General features: G+C 43.6%; 1 protein-coding gene across 2 annotated transcripts in view; it reads left to right on the top strand.

Moving 5' to 3' along the window:
- Positions 1-22125, top strand: part of LOC147240430 (nuclear factor of activated T-cells, cytoplasmic 1-like) — a 40587-nt gene that overhangs the window by 15104 nt on the left and 3358 nt on the right. For both annotated transcript variants that reach the window (XM_086193914.1, XM_086193915.1), the window contains 3 exons: positions 8987-9042; positions 12014-12146; positions 14663-15298. In XM_086193914.1, coding sequence (XP_086050040.1) covers positions 8987-9042; positions 12014-12146; positions 14663-15298 — 825 coding nt within the window. The remainder of the gene's footprint in view (positions 1-8986; positions 9043-12013; positions 12147-14662; positions 15299-22125) is intronic.

The following is a 22125-nucleotide window of genomic DNA, read 5'->3' as shown; positions in this document are numbered from 1 at the left end:
GCCACAAACGAGGCCTGCCTCCACAATACTATCAGCTGACATCGCAGACATGCTGGCATCAGCCAGGGTTTGGCTTATTGGCCAGAAGATATTATTATTTTATAAGATAAATATAAAGTATATCATCTGAGGGGTTATGGAATTCTCAGTATGGTGGAGCCCTCCTGACTTACCACCGGGACACGCCCTGCTAAGACTGAGGCCACAGACCCTCATCGACGGACGACCATTATGGTGGTTAACACACCCAACAAAAAGAATAAACCCTCTCACCATACAGTATTGCCAGAACTCCAGTCTGAAAGAAGAAGGTACAGGACAAAATCTTGAAAACCCAGAAACGTCAAGTTAATTACAAAACAATACAACGTGGTGCCTGTGGAGTTCTGAACCAGGCTGTCTTTAGGACCCTGTTTGTGCAGGCTCTGGGCTGATGTTGATGGCTGTGCTCCCTTGTTTTTGATGAGGGTTTCCCCACGTTTGGCACCGGCATCAGATTCCGAGGCAATCCTACCATGGAAACACCCGTAAGCCAGACTTCCACAACACTGTGCCCCCCCCCCCCCCCCCCCATCCTTCCACCTCTCTATCCACTCTGCCTCTGTGAGCTATGGGCTCCCCAAGACTCATACTGGGTCATCTTTACAGCTCATCAATGTATGAATAGACACAGCAGACATGTAGAAACATAATTAATCTCCAGGATGAAATGTCATCATTCATTTAATTAGATACAGGATAAAAAAAAAATGAATAGGTAAGTTGCATTCTCATATGTAGGGGTAAAGTCTTCTTTCACATGGGCTTCTGTAGAATTGAATATTTGAACTTTTAAAAGGCGTCTTTTATTGTCTTTTTGCCGGTGCCAAAGCACAGCTCTGAGAAACAGTTTAATGATGAAACTCATAAATCCAAAGCGGCGGATTTTGTTGCCATGAAGACCTCAAGCATCTCATTTTATCGATGGACGATTTTCCTATAATTTTCCTATAAAGTGCTCTTAGAAAAGCTGCAAGCACGTGGGCATAGACAGATGCCCGGTGTTGTGTTTTTGTAGTCTTTGCTTACAACGGTGTGTGTGTGTGTGTGTGTGTTTGTGTCAGAATTTCCCCTGCAATTATACATAGGGAGGATGGGTCGCCCTGCCTGAGGAGGCTGCCAACATAACAATTGTTTGGTTTTCTGTTTAAGTGTCCAATAGTCTCAACCATGTTTCCATTCTGCTGACAAACGAGATGGTAGGGAAACACTGGTGTCTGTGTGTTTTGAGAGAAAGAAGCGAAGTGACCGCGACGCCGAGAGCTCGTGTGTTTTTCTTTGCATGTACAGTGTTAGGTGTTTTTCAGTGTGTCGTCGTTGCTACCCATGACTCACACCAAAGGAAATCCCTGTTTCCCCCCCTAGAGATACACACTCCATCACCTGCTCCTCGGCACGACATCCGAAAACAGTGAGTGGATGTCAGCCTTCCTCTGTGACGCCCGTCTGCCCCTTTCGTCTCCTCCCTCAATGCCGAATCGTTATTAATAACCAAGATAGCATCAGTTGAGTTGTCAGTTATAAGAGATTACTGTACGGCCTCGGTGCTGCAGACATCAGCCTGTAATCTGAAACTGACTCAATCTCACCTTGCTTTCATTTGCCCCCGCCTGCCCTTCAGATGATGTCTCTGATAAGTCACAGTCCCTCCATTTGGAAAATTAGACCCTGCTGTCCATTGTGCGACTCCTCTGCTTTAATTGTTTTTTAGGTCGTTGTTGGGAATCTCAGACTGGTTGCTACTTTAGACTCAGCACCGTGTGTTTCTCCCACCAAGTTTGATGGTGATGCTTGTTGAGTTGATGGGGCCTCGCCCCTTTATCAACCCGCAGAGACGGACTCAGTAAAAGCAAGAGAGAACCGCGCAGTCCCTGAATACACCAGCACTGCACGCGCCAAGATCGATGGCAGCTGGATGTATCGTTCGTGAGATAATGACTGCAAGAATGCGGAAGGATTGCTTTGCCTTCTGTCTGAATACACACACACAGATAAGGCTTTCATTTCAAACACGACTGGACTGAGGCGAAGGCTCTGTTCAGACGTGATGGAGGTAGTTCCCACCTCACATTCGAATGCATCTCCAGTGACCACGTGTGATCGTATCTCACTTCCTCTCTCTCAATATGCAAATAAGCACCTAAATTGTATGTTTGCACAGACCAAATGTGTTTTTTTTTTTTATCGTTGGCATACAGCGATGCATTTTTTTTTTCCTGTTTCCTACTTTCTGCTCAGTATTTCCCCCTCGATGATTGATAGCTTAATTTGAGTGAGAAATCCTGAAGGAAATCCTCGCAGAGCAGAAACACCCTAATGAAAATATCACTTTCCCATCTGGCTGGGTGCACTGGACAGCTGCCTGGTCCACTGCCGTCAGAATCACTACAAGTAACTCTGTTTCTTTCTCCAACAAAACCCTTTGTCACTTCAGCCATGGGGTAGTTGTCTTTTTGGACCTGGTCGTCTCTGTGGGCCGTGAAGGAGAAGCCTCCATCCCGGCTGAGCTGTCCATGTCCGACTGGAACACCCCAACAATTATGTCTTATTGTTCTTGGCCGTACCAGCGCCTGAAATTTGAGCTGAGAGGATTATCATGCTACAGCGCTGCCAGATGGCGTCTGGAATTACCTGTTGAAATTCACCGATAACCATCCTCCTTTCAGAGCTGTGAACATAATGACGGTGATGTCAGGGCAGAGGGAATGAAACAGTTTGTAAGATGCACGCTGTGGTAGCAGTTAGCTGCGTTAGCTTTGAGGGGTGGTCAGCGGGCTTTGGTTTTCGCTGCCTTCATAGAACAATGACTTCTGCTCGAAGCTGTTCAGCGGTTTTTGGCTGCTTCTTACACTCCTGAGAACAATGCTTGTTTTCATAAACAAATCAATTACAGCCACATAAACAGAAGAGATATGCTTTCAAAAAATTACAGCCTATGATTCATAAAAATTGCAGCCCTGTTTGAGAAAATCCAGAGATAATTTTTCATGAAAGCGCAGCCCTGCATCCAGATCCAGACGTTGTGCAGTGACAGGCGCCACTATTGCTGTAAGTAGCGCTGTGTTGTGCTGAAGAGTGTCAGTATCTCCTCCCCGGCTGCTGCCATTTATCAGCGTGGAGAGTTGGCTCGCCTCGCTCGCTACCTCTTCCACACCGCAGCCCCGTGCATGTAACTTCCAAAATCCACGTGTTTTCAGAGCAGTAGGAAGGAAGACGTTTCAGTCATCAGCGAGAGGACAAGAGAACTCTTTCAGCGTGCCACGAGGCTGCATGTGTTTATATTTACTGTATGTTAGGAGGGCTTGGGCACACGCCACCCCGCTGTTTCACTCTGGGCACCAAAGGTACTCCACCCAGCCCCAATTAAGGAGCACAAGGAGCTGTTTGATTCCCTTTATAAACCCTACATGACAAATAACTGTATTGTATATTGTTTGATCCCCCCGGCTGATGTGACTCTGTACAGCACGCCGCCGCTGTGCCATTGACTGCACTGTGTTATGTCTATCCTGAGAAGGTAATGATTTGTATAGACCGTTGCTAATGAAATGTGATTTGTAAGACTTCTAAAGGCCCGGGACTCAGCCAAGGTGAACGGAGCTTGGGCGTTGTGAGACTTGGAGAAGGGCACTGGGTTTATACGGTTGGGGTGGGTTTGGGGAAGAGGTTTTAGGCTGAGTTGTTTAACTTAGATAATATTGGATATTATCCAGCACAGTGGGCCAGGGAGTTAGGAACCATATTGTGCTCGCTGAAACTTGGTAGGAGGGGAGCTGGAGAGTAACTGCTGCTGAAGTTTTTTTCATTGGATCAGTGCAGGCGTTGTGCAGATGTTGCCCTATAACTCTGGAACATTCTGTGGTTATCAATTATCCGGGATACTATTTTCAAACAACAGCATCCCACACATTCAACTCTCTCTTTTTTTTTTTTTTTCTACTTTTGAGAAGTTTCCTGGCAGTAGGTAACTTGGCAGGGACAACAAATTTCACAATTTGACTTCACTTTTCTATCTCTGTATCGAACTGGATTGTGATTTGTGAGTCAGAAAGAGAGAAAAGCAGACATGGAAGAACAGAGATCTGAAAGAAAAAAAAAAGTGTTTACCTCCCGTGGATTAACATGGTCCAAGAAAGCTTCCCTTCTGGAAGTGAAGAGACACAGAGAGGAAAAGATGCAACAAACCAGCCGAGTGACATTTTACGTGTGTGACATTGCTTCATGGCAGCGTTCTGTTGGAGGAACGGTCATAGATTAGAAGTCGCTGGCTGAAGTCAAAGTTGACGTGAATTCTGACTGGATGTCGTGGGTCGGGATGGAGTGCTGACTGGATCTCAAATATCTGAGGGCCCACCTGGACGTTACCGTCACCACTGGTTCCCTCAACCAAAAGCCGATGGGATTTTTTTTGGGGGGGGGGCTTGATTTTGGATCGTTGCAGAATGTGAACTCTGTGGCAAGCAAAAGTTATGAGACCCAAACGAAATCCTTAGAAGTTAAGCAACTGACTTTTTAAGGACACATTAATGCTTTGAAATCCACCAGTGTGTTATTTCCTGACATATTTTACATTTTGTCTCGTGTTAACCAGAGACCTTTTATTTTAGGCATTTAACTGAAAACACATTCACAGGGAATTTCAGAGGAGAGAAGCGAACGTTCAACACTGCAGAGTCAGGGAGAGACTTTTCTGCCATATTGACAAAAAAAAACAACAACTCCAAAACAAAACACTGGTAGTGCACTTTTAGAACATGGAACTAAAATATCCGTTTGACATTGTTTGACCTGTATTTCCAGACAAACTTTCAGCAGTTTTCTGTCAAGGATCACATACACATTCCTGTATGACAAGTAATTTTCCCTATATGCTTACACAGAGTGTTCCTTACTATCATTAGCACTAGTAGGTGTGTGTGTGTGTGTGTGTGTGTGTGTGTGTGTGCGTGCACGCACGCGCACCTGCCAGATGTTGCTCCTTGCTGTGCACCAGTAACTGTATGGTGTCCAGAGAACACTCTATACTCAGAAAAGGTTGTGACTGCACTCCCCTTAGACAGGATTGAATTAATCTTTGCGTGTTCTTTGTCTCGTGTCAGCCTGAAGTTGAGAATCCAGGAAAATATGTGAAATGGCAACAACCTCTTTAACGCCGTGTTTCAAGGTGGCGACACAAATTGTCTTGGGATTGCATGGCGACACAACCGGAAAGTCAATCAGGGTTTGTCACACAAATTGATTCGTGGGTGTCACGCGATGGGCGGTGTTGTTAAAACAGGAGAGTCCGCATGAGGGGGCAGGTCGGGGTTGTTACTGGCTCAGACAACTACTGGACCTCGCCTGGTGGAATGGGTGTTCGTAACACCACATTTCACAGCTTTAACTCAAGCCATGACATTTTCCTAACCTTTTTATAAATCTATTTTTTGCCCTTATCATCCCCCACCTGTTATCGTCCCCAATTCTACATCACCTCTTCCCCATATTTTGACCAGGTTTGACCAGAGGGACATTTAACGTATGGGCGGATCGCACCATCCCAGCACTCTCGGTCAGCTGATCTGCAAAAATCAAAATGGTGATGGAGAAAATGGTATTGGAGCAGTTCCATATACGGTTTAAGTTTTCTAATCTATAAGCTGTCGCTACCTGCTACCTACAACTTTGTGTTATTGAAGCAGAAAAAAAGGATCTGTGTGTCCACCAGGGAAGGAGTCAGATTGACTTTCCCCTGTCATTGTTTCCAAGGTGCTGGCACGTCATTTTGAAAACATTTGACACGTGCCGGCACCTTGTAAAGTGCTGCGAAGAGATTGTGGTTATTCCACATGCTGTGAAATTGTCTTGTAGAAATTTGGAGCAATTTTCTCTCCTCGAACCTTCTGGTGTCTCCTCACATACCTTTTTTTAATTTTAATAAAGATAAACCCACCAAATCCAAGTCAGGCAGATATATATATATATATATATATATATCCCAGAGGATTTGTTATTTCTGACATATTCCACTTAATAACCTTCCTTCATACAGCTACATCTTTGAATTGTTATGTCTCAGTTTTTGGTTGCCAGAAGCAACATTAGGTTCTGTTTTCAACAAAAACCCACCACTTACAACTCAGTAAAGCCCGTCACTCTATCTCCAGGTTCTGTGCGCCTAAGTGCAATTTTTTTTTCCACTTTCCAGTCGCACTGTATCTGCAAGCCCTCTCTACAATTTCCTACACTTCCAGTTACTGTTTCTCACATAACCAAATATTACTTTGGCACATAATTGACTCCTGGCATGAAACAAGTTATTATAAATACTAACACATGTATAAATAACTTTTTAACCACATTGTAACATTTAAATGTTAAAGGGACATGTCAACTTGTTGGGAAATATTTGCCATTGTCCACAAAGCCAGACGAGAAGCTAGATACCCTCCTCTCCTGTGTGCATTAGAGACCGACAAGGACAAGGTAACGGCTAAGTAGCTCAGCACAATGAATGGGGGTGGATAGGAAGTGTTAGCATACCTCAGTCTGAAGTTATCAGTATAACAATGTAGGCAAAGAGTGTTTTGGAGAATGTCAAAGTGTTTTTTTTTTTAGCATACTTTTTCGTGGAGGTATGCTAATTATGCTAATTTGCTACCATTCATTGTGCTAAGCTACCTAGCAGGCAACCAGTATGTGTGTGTGTGTGGGGCTCCCTGCTGGTACAGGGGAGAGAGGGTTATCAATCCTCTTGGCAAGCACTGGAGAGGATGGCAAAAATGTGTATTTGCCCTCTCCCCCCCCCCCCCCCCCCCAAAAAAAAAATCACCATCTCTAGTTTGTGGGTCTGGTCAAAATAAATAAGACAAAGTAAAAAACCATCTGTTCATTTATTTTCTGCTGCTTATCCAGGAGCAGGTCGCACTGACAGTCTGAGTAACTCCAGCTCCTCCTGAATGATTCACCGAGCAAGATTGCAAGAGCTCATCTGGTCTGATAGGAGACTAAATCAAGCGCCCACCAGATAGTCTTGATGATACTTTTGAAATTGAATAACACAAGCCGATCGGTTCGATTTGAACTTCAAACTAACAAAAGCAGTTCCCATCCATATGAACTTAGCTTTAGGCCAGTGGCGATTTGTTGCTAACAACAGCTACAACAACAAAACAACGGTAAAACTGTCCAAATACTTTGTTTTTAGCTCAAATCAAAAGGATTTCTCTGCAAACCAGAGTCACCATAACACTTTCTGGTTCAGCGCTGAACGAACAGGACCAGCTGGTGCCCTCAGCTGAGCTGCTCGTTCATGCTCGTTCACGGTAGCGTAAGAAAGTGTGTTGTCAAGCGTCACGTTGGATTTGTTTTTAACTCAAATTGAAGACTGTGGATTATTGACAGTTGAATAAAGCAGATGTGGATTATACTGGGGATGTGTTTGTTCGTAAAGTGACACTTTGGGGGAGTTTTGCGGTTGTTTTGCTGCCGTAGCTGTTGTTAGCAGCAGCAGCAGCAGCAGCAGCAAAAAAAAAAAAAAATTTGAGCTGAAAAACATCTATTTTTTGAGGCCAACCGTCTTAAACTTGCAGAATATCTATTATTTTTGCGACATTTTTAGACCGTGACCTTTTATTTTAGGAAATTCAGACATGTACTTGCCTTTCTGCACCTGTCTCTGAAAGCGAATATGTGAAGTATTTCTTTGTTCTGAGTACCTGGAAGGCAAAATACACTTTTTTTGGGGGGGGGGGTGAAGTATCACTTTAACAATATTTGTGCACAGTTTCTCTCGAAAGATTTGGCTACAACACTGGTTTGTGGTATTATTCGTGAGTCCTAGCCACATACAAACTCACACGCTCTCTCTCTCTCTCTCTCTCTCTCTCTTGCTCTCTCTCTCTCTCTCACACACACACACATGCAGACAGGAGGAGAGGAGATATTAAACAAATGAGTTAATCTCTCCTGGAGATCAGCAGATCAAACACAAATCCAAAAATTGACAGCCAGCGAAGGAAAGTGAAACGGGAGAGAGGAGGGCAGGTTTCCAGTGTTTTCTCAGGCATAATAGAAGCTGTCAGTGCCAAGTGTCACCACCTCCATCAGCGCTCCATCCATCTGCACATGTGCTGCCGGCTCAATTCAGATGCTCCACATATCAAACATGCAGGCGGTCATGTTGAGCAGCCCACATGGCGGTTATTTTTTTCTTCCCCAGCGGACTTTCTTCTCACAGTCTTGTTAATGAGGTGAATGGTTCCTTCTGTGCTTAATAAATTGTAAAAATCTAGTTTTCCTCACAGCTCATTAAGCCAAATCTTGCTGCGGCTTGTCTTATGATGTTCTTGTTTATTGCCTGATGGGAAAACCTCTTTATTGTGGCAGATTTAACAGAAAAAAAAGAAGAAAAAAAAAAAAAACGGGCTAGCAGAAGAAGGCAAATAGCATTTAAACATCGTTGTATGAGGATAGCGGAAAGATTCCTGTGAAAACACACAAAATAAGAAGGCGAGTTGTCAGTTTCCAGTCGTTGTGTATTAACGAGTCCACCAGCTGCTCCAGTATGTTGGGATTCCACACGCCGCCATGAAGTCAAGGTTTCTCTCATCCACAGATCATCCCTTTGGTATGACTCGGGTTTTTTTTTTTTTTTTTTTTTTTTTTTTATAAAGGATTGCATCAGATTTCCGTCTGGGACTTTGTCGTCTCTCTTCTCTGTCTCAGGTTAGTTAGGCTGAGGATATGAGCTCATGAGCTGCGGGTCAGACGGTTTGACCAAATGGTCTCTGGTATGACGTTTGCGATACCCTTGGCTCTTTGTAGCTGTTTTTTATATTAGTGATGTAACAGATAATAATAACCAGTTCTTTACTTCAATGTGGAGCCAGAAAGGTGGACAATTTTCTGGTTTGTCAAAACTAAACTCCTTCCATCTCTTTTTTTTTTTCTTTTTTTTTTTTTATAGATGGTCACCACCTATGGGAGACTGAGGCCAAGGTTGATAGAGACACCTCAAAGCCTGTGAGTAAAACATGACATTGTTTTCATAACACGTCTCTTCTCTCCTCAGGAAGAAACGCTGGGGATGAAACAGCTGTCTTCAATCATTTATGTATTTTCAAATAGTTTGTAGCAGGCCAGAACGAAAGTTGTCAAACCTCTTTCATATTCCGGATCCATCAAGTGTCTTGAGTTGTCTGAGTATCAGTTATTGAATATTAGAAATGTATTTTGTTTTTTTCGTCGTTTCAGTTTCTAAGCAGAAACATTTGAATGAGCAGAACAAAAAAACCCAAAAAATTCAGGGGAAATAGACAAAAAAAAACAACAACAACAAAAAAAAGTTTTAAATGTCTCGAAACATATACCGTATATCTGATGATTAAAATCATGTCAAATCATTGCAAAAACATGAGTGATTTTAAATGCAAAAGCACATACAGAAAAATGACACGACAAATATTTGACCCCTCACTCACCCCACCCCAATGATGTTGTGTACATCCCTAAAAAGTAATCATAATAATAATTATTATTATTATTATTACTATTAAGTTGATGAGGATAGCAAAGGAGGAAAGAGGAGGGAAAATATAAAGATTAATTGTATAAAACAGAAATAGATAAAAGCAGCTTCTTATCACTTGTTTTTTTTTTTTGGTGTATTGACATTTTTAAGGAGGATTGGAAACCACAGTGGAAAGACGGAAAAGTTTTGAAATGTTTTTTTTATTTCCAGAGTGCAGGTTCTCTCCCTTTGTTTTCTTCATTAAGTCTGCGATCCAGCTCCTGGCTGGACGTCCACGCCGCCACCTTTCAGCACCATGCACAGGATAACGTCATTTGCCGTTGAAACACAGTTCAAGGCAAATGCGGTTTTTGACCACAATCCACAGAAGTAGTAAAATTAATTCAAACAATACCCTCCAACATCAACAACAGCAACAAAAAACAAAACGAAGGAGGGATATGCACAAAATTAAGGACACTCACGCACGCATGAAAGAGCGACCGTGATGAGGCTGCGGTGCGTTTCATACGTGTGGAAAGGTTTTAAAAAGTTCAACCTTCCATCTGAGCCTGTGCTTGGCAGCGCGTCCTGTCTTGGCCTGGGACAGTCAGGGGGAGATGGACTGGGAGTCGAGGGGGGATAGACAAGGGGATTAGAGGGTGTCTCTATGTGAGGTGCTGCACCTGCTCCAAGCGTCATCACACACACACACACACACACACACACACACACACACACACTCACACACACACATATATACACAGTAACTGCTGGGACACATCTGTCCGTGTGAATAGACAAAGGCCCCCTCTCTCTTCCCACTCAACCCAGTCTGCTGGACTGGTCCCATTTTAAACACTTGCGCTGCTTGGGCCAATTGAACCTCTGCTTTTGCACCACAACACAGAGAATACCAGGAATTCAGAATACCTCACTGTCTCCGTCACCTGCACAGACTGACCTGCCCCGGAGGAGAGGAGATTCGGATAATTAATCTTTCATTTTACAATTTGATACATCAGATCGTGCACATAAACTTAGACAAATGGTCTTGATGCACTCAAGCTCGGAGTCCAAAAAAGGTTCCCCCATGCTCAATTTGTCTGTTTCTCTTCACCCCGTCCCACTCTATATGAGAAAAATCTGTCAAGTAAAAACATCTCTGCTCACGTTTTGGTCGTTTTCCTGCGTTTTACTCAGATTAAAGGTCCACGCGGTCCTCGGTGGGTTGAGATGTTTTTACAGCCCAACACATGTGCATATAAAACTATCAAAAAGCAAGTGAGTGATTTCACCAGTGCATGGATTTAAATAAGCCTATTTTTCATGAACACTCGTGCTAAAACCAGTGAAATATTAGGTCTGTTCAACCTGGACACAGTTGAACTTCAGCACGATGCGAATGGCGAACCATTTCCAGAGTTTTTATCAGCGTATTCTCCGAAGGGAAGAAGGATTACGTTGAAAAAGAAAAGTCGAGAAGCCTCATCTGGCTTCACTTGACTTTATGACTGTAGTGATTTAATATAACGTGTGTCAGGTCCTCACCTGTACGCGTCAGGGCCAGACGTTGTCCAAAGCGCAGTTTTGTAGACGTACGACTTCCTCCCAGGCTACTGAGCAGCACCTCCAACACACTCTGATTTATGTGTTCACACATGCACACAAACACCCACATGTGGGTCTGATATGGCCACAGGCTGAACCTTGACACTGTCCTCAGACAGCAGGAAACGCTGCTCGGGAAATAAACTATCTAGACACTCCCAAATCCACTGTATTCACATCAGCTGAGTTATTCACTGTGCAAACAACCGCTGCTCTTCAAAACTTTATTTCATGGTCTCTTTGTGGCTCGTTTGCAATTACATCCAGATTTGCAGATTTCAGTCCCCACACCCAAAACAAACTAACATTCAGTCTGTTTTTAAAGGAACGAAAGAGACTGGAGCTTGATTTAATGGATTATTTGGCAAGTCTTTGCCCTTAATACACTTTGCGAATTTCTATACAAATAAATTAATGAATGAAGACGAGTAGAGTCATCCAGGAGCCCATTTTTTCCCCCCCGGTCAGGTATCTGTTTTACATTGCAGCCAAACTTGAGTCAGTTGGACGAATAGCAGTTAACGAAGTCATCAAAATCTCAGGGTTGTTGACTTAAGTTGTCATATAACGCAATGTTAAATATAAGTTAAATAAACCCTGAAAAGAGGGAACCAGAGAAATGGCTTTTAAGACAAATTAACTGACTTTAAGTCAGTTTTCAAAAGGACGTCTGAGCAAATGTATTTAAATGTATGTGCTTAATTTAAACATTTACACTTCATCAAAGCAATGTTAGACAAGTATGAACTGTTGAAATGTCAAAAACATGCAAGAAAGGGCTTATTGGTGAAGTGTGTGCTCATCAAAGTGCCTTTATAATCAAGACACCAACTACACAATATACTAAAAGTATATTTTTCCTCTGCATTGCAGAATTCGCTCCTGGTTGAAATCCCTCCCTACCGGAACCAAAGACTCTCTACTCCCGTCCACGTGAACTTCTACGTTTGCAACGGCAAGAGGAAAAGAAGCCAGTATCAGCGCTTCACCTACGTACCCTCCAGTGGTAAATGTTAATATGAACATGTTGGCAGTTCACGGTTCTGGGCCTCTAAATCGGCCTCGTCTTGTTGTGGGTTTCACCGTTAAAACATTCTTATGCAGATGTCCGGTCTCATATTTCTAGTTCAGACACATTTCTCTCCAGAGAAAAATCCACATGTGGATTGTCATCATGAGAAATGTACACACCTGTTGTGAATTATCCTCGTTGCTATGTAGCGTTTTTGAGCTCGAGTTAACTGCGCAGTATTTAATCTAATCTGGTTCTACATTTGATGCTAATGCTAGCCCGTTCCCTGAAGCCCACATATGAATCCTTGACTTCATTGGGATGCTCGCTGGCAACAGACTGACTCTGCTGGCGATGAGCTGGAGGCATGATGTCAAGCGAAGGAGTCAGCGGTCAAATGTATATTTCCGTAAATTGAAATTAGCTGAAACTGTGGTCTTTTCATGGCTTGCAGCCGTGCACAAAATACGACAAAATTAGATTTTGCAAATTTCCATGCAAACATTTTGGAGGGGTATTTGTGCTTGTTGTGACACTACTTTCGTTCTGCTTTTCTTTCGGTTTAAAGTTCTTATTTGCTCTTTTCTTTCATTTCTCAGACTAATAACCGTATTTTACATCTTAAGAATAGCGCAAACGTTTTGTATTCCCCTTGTCAAGTGGTTTTCAAGGGAGGAACAAAGCAATGCTATTATTCCTCCGTTGTAAAAAGAAAAAAATCCATAAAATCTGTTATTTTCCGTACCTGTTGCTGCATGAACATTTGCAAGGACTGGATCTACGGGTGGGGAAAGGGGCATGGGAAAAGCATATTATTTGAATAAGAAACCTATTGCCAAGCTAAATATAAACACTGACCCACCAACTGAAATGCAGAAACCACTGCTAAATTGCGCTCCGGGCTTGGAGCGAGCATCCAGTGGGTGGTTCAAAGCTGTGATTCAGCTGAACTGGCCCAGCCCTGTACGTGGGCGACGGAGTTGCCCCGCTGTGAAAGTGCAGCATTGTCCTCGAGACGCTGGGAGTACAAGGGAGGGAACGGACCGTGGGGACAGCTAGTCTGCTCAGTGTCTCCTAAAGGGTGATCGCTACAGAGGCAACAAGCCAGTGAGGGGGGGGGGTGGGGGGGATCTGCCAATCTTCTTGAAAAAGGAGAAAAGTCAGCGAGCAGATTGAGAGAAAACATGGATGGAAAAAGTGATCAGTTTTCAATAATGAGATGTAAATAAATTTCAGTTTTTCCTACGTTTTAAAAAAAATCACGTCATGTTGACTCTTTTTTTTTTTTTTTTTTTTTTTTTTGCTCTTGTAGCTGCAGGTGTTACAGCAGTTTGTTTTTTTTTGTTTTTTTTTTGTTTTTTTTTTACCAAAAACAACAGATTTATTTGGGGATATGAAGTACACACGACTGATTTTCACACTCCGGAAACCCTCCGTTCTATGGCAACGCTTCTTCTGCTCCCCTTTCTGCCCATTCTCCACAGGCAGGCAGACACACTTCCTCCAAACGGGCCCAGAATAGGGGTGCATACACTATTTTAGTCCTGTGGTTGAAGTAACCATCCCATCACAGTTCCTCTTTTACCGTTACTGACTGTAGAAGCGTCAGCTAAGGCGTGACACGTCCTCGTTTCACTCCTCTCACTTTAATTAAACCCTTTTTTTTAAACCAAAAAAAAAATCTTTCCAGAGATTCCCCTTATAAATGAGCAGAATCACAAAAACTACCAGTGCAATAATAAAAAAAAAAAAACCCAGAAAGGGGGAGGCTCAGCTTCAAACTCCTGCTTCGTACTGTAATGTCAAACAGCTTCCCAAAAAGAAGAAATAGATCCAGTTGAGCGTCGCAGTGATCAGATGGTTGTAACTGCTGAAACTGAATCGCTTGTTATATAAGATTGATTTCTGAGCCGCAGCAGGTCCACATTTTACAACTTGGTGTGCAACATGGAATCTGAACGTGGCGGCCAAGATCCCAGCGACTGAGAGCAAAAATGCCGCATTTGCACTCACTTGTGTGGTCACCGTAACCCTCACACGCAGACCCGCACCGCGAGCACGAGGCCACCATTTTGTCTTTTAGAGCAGTATTTCCTCAACCACTTTTGCTTTGCTGTCAGTGAGTGAGTGATAATTTATTTAAGATCATTGAAACCCTGCTGAGCATGAAGCTGCTGCTGCAGCAACATATTTCATATCGCACATTTAGATATTATCACCAGGGCAGCATCCAAAGAAAATAGAAGCATTTGTTACAGAAGGAGCTGGATGTTTCTCGTGTTGATGAGTCATCCCTTTTTCCTGCTTTTTTTTTTGGCTTTTTTTTTTTTTTTTCTAGTTTTGTGAATATTTTCAGCAGGGTGGGAGAGCTCCAGCCCAGACACAGAGTCTCATTGATGAGAGTGTTTGTTTGGCACTGGGTATCCTAGCCACAAACCCACTCACTCACACTTGCAGGAAGGTTGGAATATGACTTTACTCATTTAGCTTTTCTTTCTGTTCTCCCTCAGTTCCAACAATAAAAACGGAGCCGCATGACGACTACGACGCCCCTCTGGTGTGCGCCCAGCACGGACCCAGCCTGCCTTTACACCAAAAGCCATACTTCCCCTCTCAGGTCATGACCCCAATGATGACCTCTGACCTCAGGCCATGTGTTGTGGGCGGGGCTTACTCTGTCAGTCAGCAGAGATTGGCAAGCAAGCCTTCATCACTGCCCCCTTCCTCCTCTCCAAGCACAAGCCCCAAACTTCACGACCTGTCGCCGCCGCCCTTCTCCAAGTGCCTCCCTGCCGGCCCAGCTGTCCAACACCTGAGCCCGCAGTCTCCCATCCCTCACGTCTCCATCATCCAGGAGACACCTGGGCGCTACCAGCCGCCGAGCCTCTACCCACCCAGCAGCTCCTCGTCCTCACCGGTCTCGCAGCCCTCCACTCCCGGCACAGGTTCTGAGGCGCCCTTCTCTCCGACCCACTGCATGACCCCAGCACAGCCGGTGAGCGGCAGCAGCAGCCCAGGAGCCCAGCAGCATCCCAAGGTGCCAGAGAGGGGGCGTTCTTCTATGCAGGAGGACGGCAGCCCCCCGACACTGGCCGTCAGCATCAAGCAAGAACCACAGGAACTGGACCAGATGTACCTTGATGACGGTGAGTGAAAAGCATTTTATTATTGTACTAAAATTGTATTTCCAAACCCAGCAATGGAAATATTTCCCTCCAGTACACAAAATATACCCTCAGGTGCCGCTTGCAGTTTTTGATCAAGGTAACGGCCAGGAGCTCTTTTTTTTTTACTCTGCATTTAATTTTGATGGTTAGATGTTCATAAGAAAACGTCTCCCGACCAAGCGGTGGAAACTCTAATCAGCGAGTCAAAAACTTTGTGACGTTGCCTTTGTAGTCATCGTTTTTTTTGCGTCAAGCAGCTGTCTCACTCGTGTTGTTGTAAGCACTGGTGTTTGCATCCATGTCAGACCACTATCCGAGGAGTAGTGCTTGTTCGGAGGTGAACAGAGCGCCGCAGGGATGATGTCATTTTGTAGGCCACTGTGGGAAGTTAACATCAGCATTGCTGAAAATAAACTCTGCGGTGAACGAACCTTTATGAGAGTCACAGGCCTGTTTCACAAAATAATCCTCACAAATGAGCAGCACTTTTGTGATAGCGTGGGCTGCCAGCGTCAGATATGAGAAGGCGAACGACGCCGTGTGACAACTGGCCCTGCACTTCTTCTCTTTTTTGTGCGGCAATGTTTTTTTAGCGTAAAAGGCTTCAAAATGCTTGAGTGAGGTATGTAACCGTGTAGTTTACACCGTAGAAGAAAATGTTTAAATAGCTTAAGCTGTCTTGTTCCACTGACCTCATTTCAGGCGTTCACCTGACAACTCAGCGACTCTGAGACAAGAGACGTTCATCAATACCAACTTATTCCCAGGTTTTAAGACTTACATCCTCTATGAAGGGTATATACATTTTTTTTAAATATCTTTATGAACTCCTCCACTCTTGTGGTTTCTTTCGTTTCTTCTTTCCATTGCTGTCATCCTGCTTTACCGTCTAACTCCTGCGGTTGTTAAATCAAAGAACCCTGGTGGTCACACCATTTGATATATCTGGCATCCAACCCTGAATGAGACAACCCTGCTCATTATTAATGCAGTTTTTTTGTGGGTTTTTTTTTTTTTTTTTTTTTTGTGACCCCCTTTTTATTTATCGTACAGCGAGATTTAAGGAGCACAATCTTTATGATCTCACCGGTCTCGGCTGCTGCGCTCACCGCTGAGGTTTGGGGGCCATGTGCTCTGGCCACGCTGATTCGAAATAAATTGGATAAATGATCTTCCTCGGGGCAAAAAACAACAGTGGCTGGCTCTGTGCAAGTCCCGGGGAGGAAAGCAGTGAAGTAGATAAAGAAACACTAACCAGCGTCTATCAGCAGACAGAGCAGCAAGGCTTTGATCTGGTACCAGAGCCCCCGCTGAATCGTCTGGACCGGCTTCCTCGCGATGGCGAATGAGACGCTGTTGTTGGGCCGCAGACGTAGACGTTCTCAGACTGCTCGCATGCCACTTCCTCTGCAGAGTCTGGGTAAATACATTAACACTTGTTAGCTCTGTCTGTGGGACTATTTGGCTGCCTGGAGCTGTGTCAATGGGGATTTGATTTGTAATAATGTTCTAGCTGGTGGCACCACCGCCTGCGTCTCCTGAGGCTTGAACCAGGTGTAGTTTAAAGGTATAATAGGTATTAAGTATGCCACTATAACCATAATGGATATTTCTTAAGCTCTGGGCCCCAAATTACACTTGTTTTCATTGGCCAATTATACCAAGCATTCCAATCTTCATGTGGCTTCTCACATCATTAAAGCTTTGGCGTCTTTTTTTTTTTTTTTTTGCTTTATGGCTTCACTCAGGTGTGATGTTACTGTAATTCCTTGCTCGTAAAAAGTCAGACAACGATATCTTAACGATATTGAGGAGCTGAGACCTGTGTAATGATCTGTGCTTTATGTACAGAAGCCAGGCATTAATTGTTTCCATTTTACTGAACATAACTCGCGTACGTTTATTTTTATGACAAGAATAATTTAAGTGATATATCCTGAGGTGTTTAACCACTTACTCTCGTTCAAGAGCCAGAGTAAACATCATTTATAAGTGAAAGTGACACAATCAGATGTTTTTGATCTTCCAGTTTTTGTTTTTTTTAATTTTATCCCTGTTTATTCAGCTCTCTCACACTCAACAGGATCCCCCTCTGTTTAAACTTCTTTTTTTTTTTTTTTTTTTTAACACCGTCCCCTCAAAGGTTACAAACATGTCTGCTCATGGAAACTCTGAATCATGCTGTCTGGCCCGGAGCCGGAGCTATAGGCTGCAGGGTGCACAGTCCAAACTGCTGCTGAGGTTGAGGGAGATGGAGTCGGGCCACGCAACCATAAAACTTGCTGACTGGAGAGGTTTGCATACTTCCCTTTGGCTCGGGGAAAGTCTGGAAGTTGTAGCCAAAGTCGTACGTTATACTGCACAGAAGTGTGCCGAAGACTTTTGTCAGCAGTGAGGTAACATGAGCAAAACGTGCATTTTGAAGGTAAACTTGAGCCAAAAAGTATTACGAAATGCATTTTTATGGTGTGTTGTGGCCTTGTTAGATGGAAATTGATGACCAGAAATTTTAGATGATGATAGGAAAAGTATTTTAGAGTGAATTTGTCAGTAATACCACCATCTCTCTCCAGTTGTCCACACATCGCAAGAAACTTAGACATTTTATTGATCCTGCAAGGGAAATTATTGTGTTAAGAATAAAAAAAAAAAATTTAAAAAAAAATTGACGAAATTGAGAAACCCTCAGAGGAAATGCACGACCAGCTAAATATTTCATTTGTTGCCAGTTATCGATGAATTTGTCAGTGCAGTGTCTCTCACATACTCACACGAGATGTTTGGTGCTGAGTCTTGTATGATGGGGAGAGAGAATGACACCTGTCGTTCATACAACTGTCTTCACAGGCTGATACTGTATTTTTTCTTATTTTCATTCATATCAGCAGTGGAGCACCTCGGCGACGCTGCAGAGAGAGCGGGAGCCTGTTATTGAGCTGACTCGTGGCCTGCTAGCTTGTTTCAGCTAGCACTCGACTTCAATGCGAGACTTTGCGAAGGGCGAAATGGGAGGAGCTTCGCAGTCACATTGTAGATCACAAACGTTTCCAAAAGAGAATGGGTGGACTTCCAAGTGTATTAATATGAACGTACGGGCCCCAAACATTTATGGAAACCACAATTTGCAGTAAAATCTACACAACACAACATGTCATCGCCCTCTAAAACTGCAGGATTGTTGGAGTGCAGAATTGTCGATTCCTTTTATTTAGTCACTTATTTGCCTCACAAGGCTTTTTAGTCTGTTCAGCATACAACACCCTTCATCTTAGGAGCTTTGGAAAAAGACCTGAGGAACATTTCCCACCACAAACATTTGACATGGGAAAAATAATATAGATGAAACCTCAGGAAGAGCACCAGAGGACATGTACTCACAGAGCCGAGAGGTGTAAAATTACAATATGGAGGACGAGCATGACAACATGACTGTACTGATTACTCATGCGACTGACCTTCAGCGCTGTGGTAATAACCTGCTCTTTTGTCTTTTAAGGCCCACAAAGTTTCAAAAATGCCATTGTTAAGACATTTTCAAAAGAAATTCTACCTGGTTTTTGAGGAAATAAACAAATAAATAGGCAAAAGCTGTGGTAAACTACAGAACCGCTCTGTGGGACTGACTCGCAGTAACCCAGTAGGAGCCTCATTATGTGGGCCAAGAACATCTCGTGGCTTGTGGCCTGGACTTGACGTGGCAGTAAACTGGGGGATTTGTGGTGTTTTCTGCCCCAGGCCTTTATTTTTTTTCTCTCATTGTCTCACCCGTTCTTACCACGTTATTCACATCGTTCTCTGTCGCATATCTGGCCGGATTGTCGTTTCTCCGGGAGTGTTGTGTTATCACAAGCCGGATCAGGTTGACGCGTTTCAGCCTTTAATGAGGCAAACAGTACCGTCCTGCTAATTGTTTGGGAGTTCCTCATTTGTTCGGGGTTTCCTGGTTGGAGAGTCGGCCTGTATCAGTCAGCGCCAGCTCCTGCAGACCTCCCTGGGACAGGAAAGCAGTTCCTGGATTACTTCATATCAAACTTCACCTTCCCTCCGCTCAAATAACGGGAACATTAGTCGCATAAAATACCAGCAGAGAATAATTTAAGTATGAAGCATAGAGTCCCACTGGCTATGAGTGACCACAGATACACGGTTTACTGAGCGTTCAACACATATTATCTGCCCTCATTGTTTAATACCAACACATTTTTTAAAACTATTGTTCTAAAATGTTCGTGTCTGAGGTTCCAGTTTCATTCCTGACCATCTAGACAAGACAAAACAATTTCTCCACCGGGTCCATTTAAAACCTTTTTCAGAGCATTCAGGCATTTCTCACCATCTTCATCAGAAGTTGGAGTTTGTTTAAGGACGTGCTGGCTCAGTAACCGAAGGTCTTTTTTTTTTTTTCTGCCCTGGAAACGGCAACAGCTGCAAATGCAATCACTCGCCTCCATCCAGTAGCTTTCCCGGAGCTTTCGATGGTATCAGCGTCAAGAACCAACACAATCTCAGCTCCTACAGCCACAAACTGGAACAGCTCAACATGCAAATGTGTCAAACGACCACAACGTTGTTCGTCATTAATATAACATTTCATTTGTGATCGTGATTTCTGCCTGAGTCTTGCGGTTCTACGCGATTTCCGACACAAGAATGTGCCTTTTTGTTGTTGTTGTTGTTGTTGTTGTTTTGATCAAGAGACTCTTCAGTGACAGGGATAATTTGCGGGGGCATATTTGTGTAAATGAGAATCAGAACATCCATAACCCCCACTGGACAAACACCCACTGATGACTCTCCTTCTCAGCCACTTAGGGTGTGAAATAGTTTCATATTTAAACGTCAGTTTAATTGGATCTATATTTAATAGTGATCCCATCATCTAAACAGAGGGAGGACTCTGAGATTAGGATTCTCTCATCCCGGCCGTCGACGTGTTTGCAGCTTTTTTTTTTTTAGCAAATCAATGTGACCAGAGAGCTGCACGCCACAGTTGCCACGCTGTTGCTTGGACTATTTTTAGAACTGTGTTGTAAACACACTTAGAGATCAATAGATTGATATTTTCTTCTCAATTAGATCCTCTGTATCAAATGTGGTGGCACAATGAAAAGTGGGCCATGGTAACGGAAGTATAAACAGGAAATGACGCGGCCCTCGCAGGGCCATGATTCATGCTGCTTGGTTTTAAATCATGTGATCCCTCTGAGTTATGTCTTTTTACCTTTTCATTATTAAGTGAAAGGCTTTTCTATCACATGTGGTGCATCAGGATTCAAAATTTTAAAACAAAACAAAACAAAAAAAAAACCTGTCCTAGTGTCAGAATTCATATATGATTTTGATGGTTACCAGACAGACGATAACATGTTGTGAATGTCTGACGATGTCCTGATGAACTAAATTTACAGCCGCCATCCTGCCTTGATGTGCGCTCCGAGAAGCCGGCGTAATGACGTCCCCTTGAGGTTTGAACTCAAAGATTATATCCTTCCACCTCCAGATGCGCAGAAGGTCAAAGCCAGATCAAATACAGGCGAGGAGGTCAGTCAGTTCAGTCTGGGCCGGGAAGAACACACATGGCAGCGGAGCGTCAGACTGTAGGAGGGTGGAGATGAGGTTTGACTGTTTATTTCTCCTAGTTTCAGTGTCTTCTGGTGTTATTGGTCATGTTCTCACATTCCCAGGTCTGGTGGCAACATGTTGTCCTTATGCTGAGATCGGTCAAAAAAGAATCTCGCTTTCTCTGACATTCTAAGATGATGGAAGTGGAATCATGGACTCCAGAGTTCAGGGTGGCGGTTACGGCCTCTCGTGACTTCGTACGCTCCGCAGGAACGTCTTACCGCAACATCAAACTATCTTAAAAGCTTCGTCGGCATGGCGCGGCGGCCATTTGATTGTATTTGAACGACAGTGAGTGATCAACAGCTCTCGCATGAAATTAAAACTCAAATTGACTGACTGAAATGAGTTGAGACCACCTTTTCTCACTCTGGGGTAACTAAGTCTCGAATAATATCTGTTTATATTGGCTAAAACCCAGGAAGAACAAACTGAACGAGCTGCTGCTGGACAGCATCTTACCAATAATATCATAAAAAAAAAGTGAAAAGTCAAGTATGCTGTGGGTAGTTGGTGTAGTAAGTGTGATAAGACCATCTGGTTTGTCCTTTTAAGAGCACTGTTTTGAACCTGGCGGATGAGTTTATCATTTTCTTGGCCCTCTGATGAACCAGTAAATCAAGAAGAAATGATTTAGAGCACCTGAGTATAAATTTCACTGCTGAGAACCCCCCTTCCCTCCACACGCACGCACGCACGCGCGCGCACACGCACGCACACGAACTTCTTCTCAAACACATATTGCCGTGAATCGCACCCAGCGCTCATACTCACGTAATAGGTTCAGTGTGTCCATGTGGTTCTGTGACACACTCATGTGAGATGCAGTTATCAGACCTCTCAAGCACTCTTCCTGTTCCTTTATTAATAGCAGACAATCAACAAGCTAAACACATTAACTTCTTGTCTAGATTCATCACCCTGCACTCGCTTGGTGACTTTATCATTCAAACGCTACCTCTTATCACTGTATCGGGTTTTGTAGCCAAAGACGGGGAAGCTAATCACAAGTCGCCCTTTGAAACAGTTTGGGAAACTTCTGGATGCTTTTGTAAAACGCTGAGGAGGTGATCGGATGAACCGTGCGTCTGTTGTTGGCTAACGTCCAGTCGGATCGACGAACTGATGCGGAAGACTGAAAACATCTCAGCAGCATCTATGCTAACCTCTGAGGGAGTCACCGT

This window comes from Aulostomus chinensis, chromosome 22 (genome assembly GCF_037954235.1).
Source record: "Aulostomus chinensis isolate RoL2024-O1b breed Wild chromosome 22, RoL_Achi_v1.0, whole genome shotgun sequence".
Lineage (NCBI taxonomy): Eukaryota > Metazoa > Chordata > Actinopteri > Syngnathiformes > Aulostomidae > Aulostomus > Aulostomus chinensis.
Note: the sequence above shows the minus strand (reverse complement) of the source record. Positions and strands in the feature narration are given on the sequence as shown.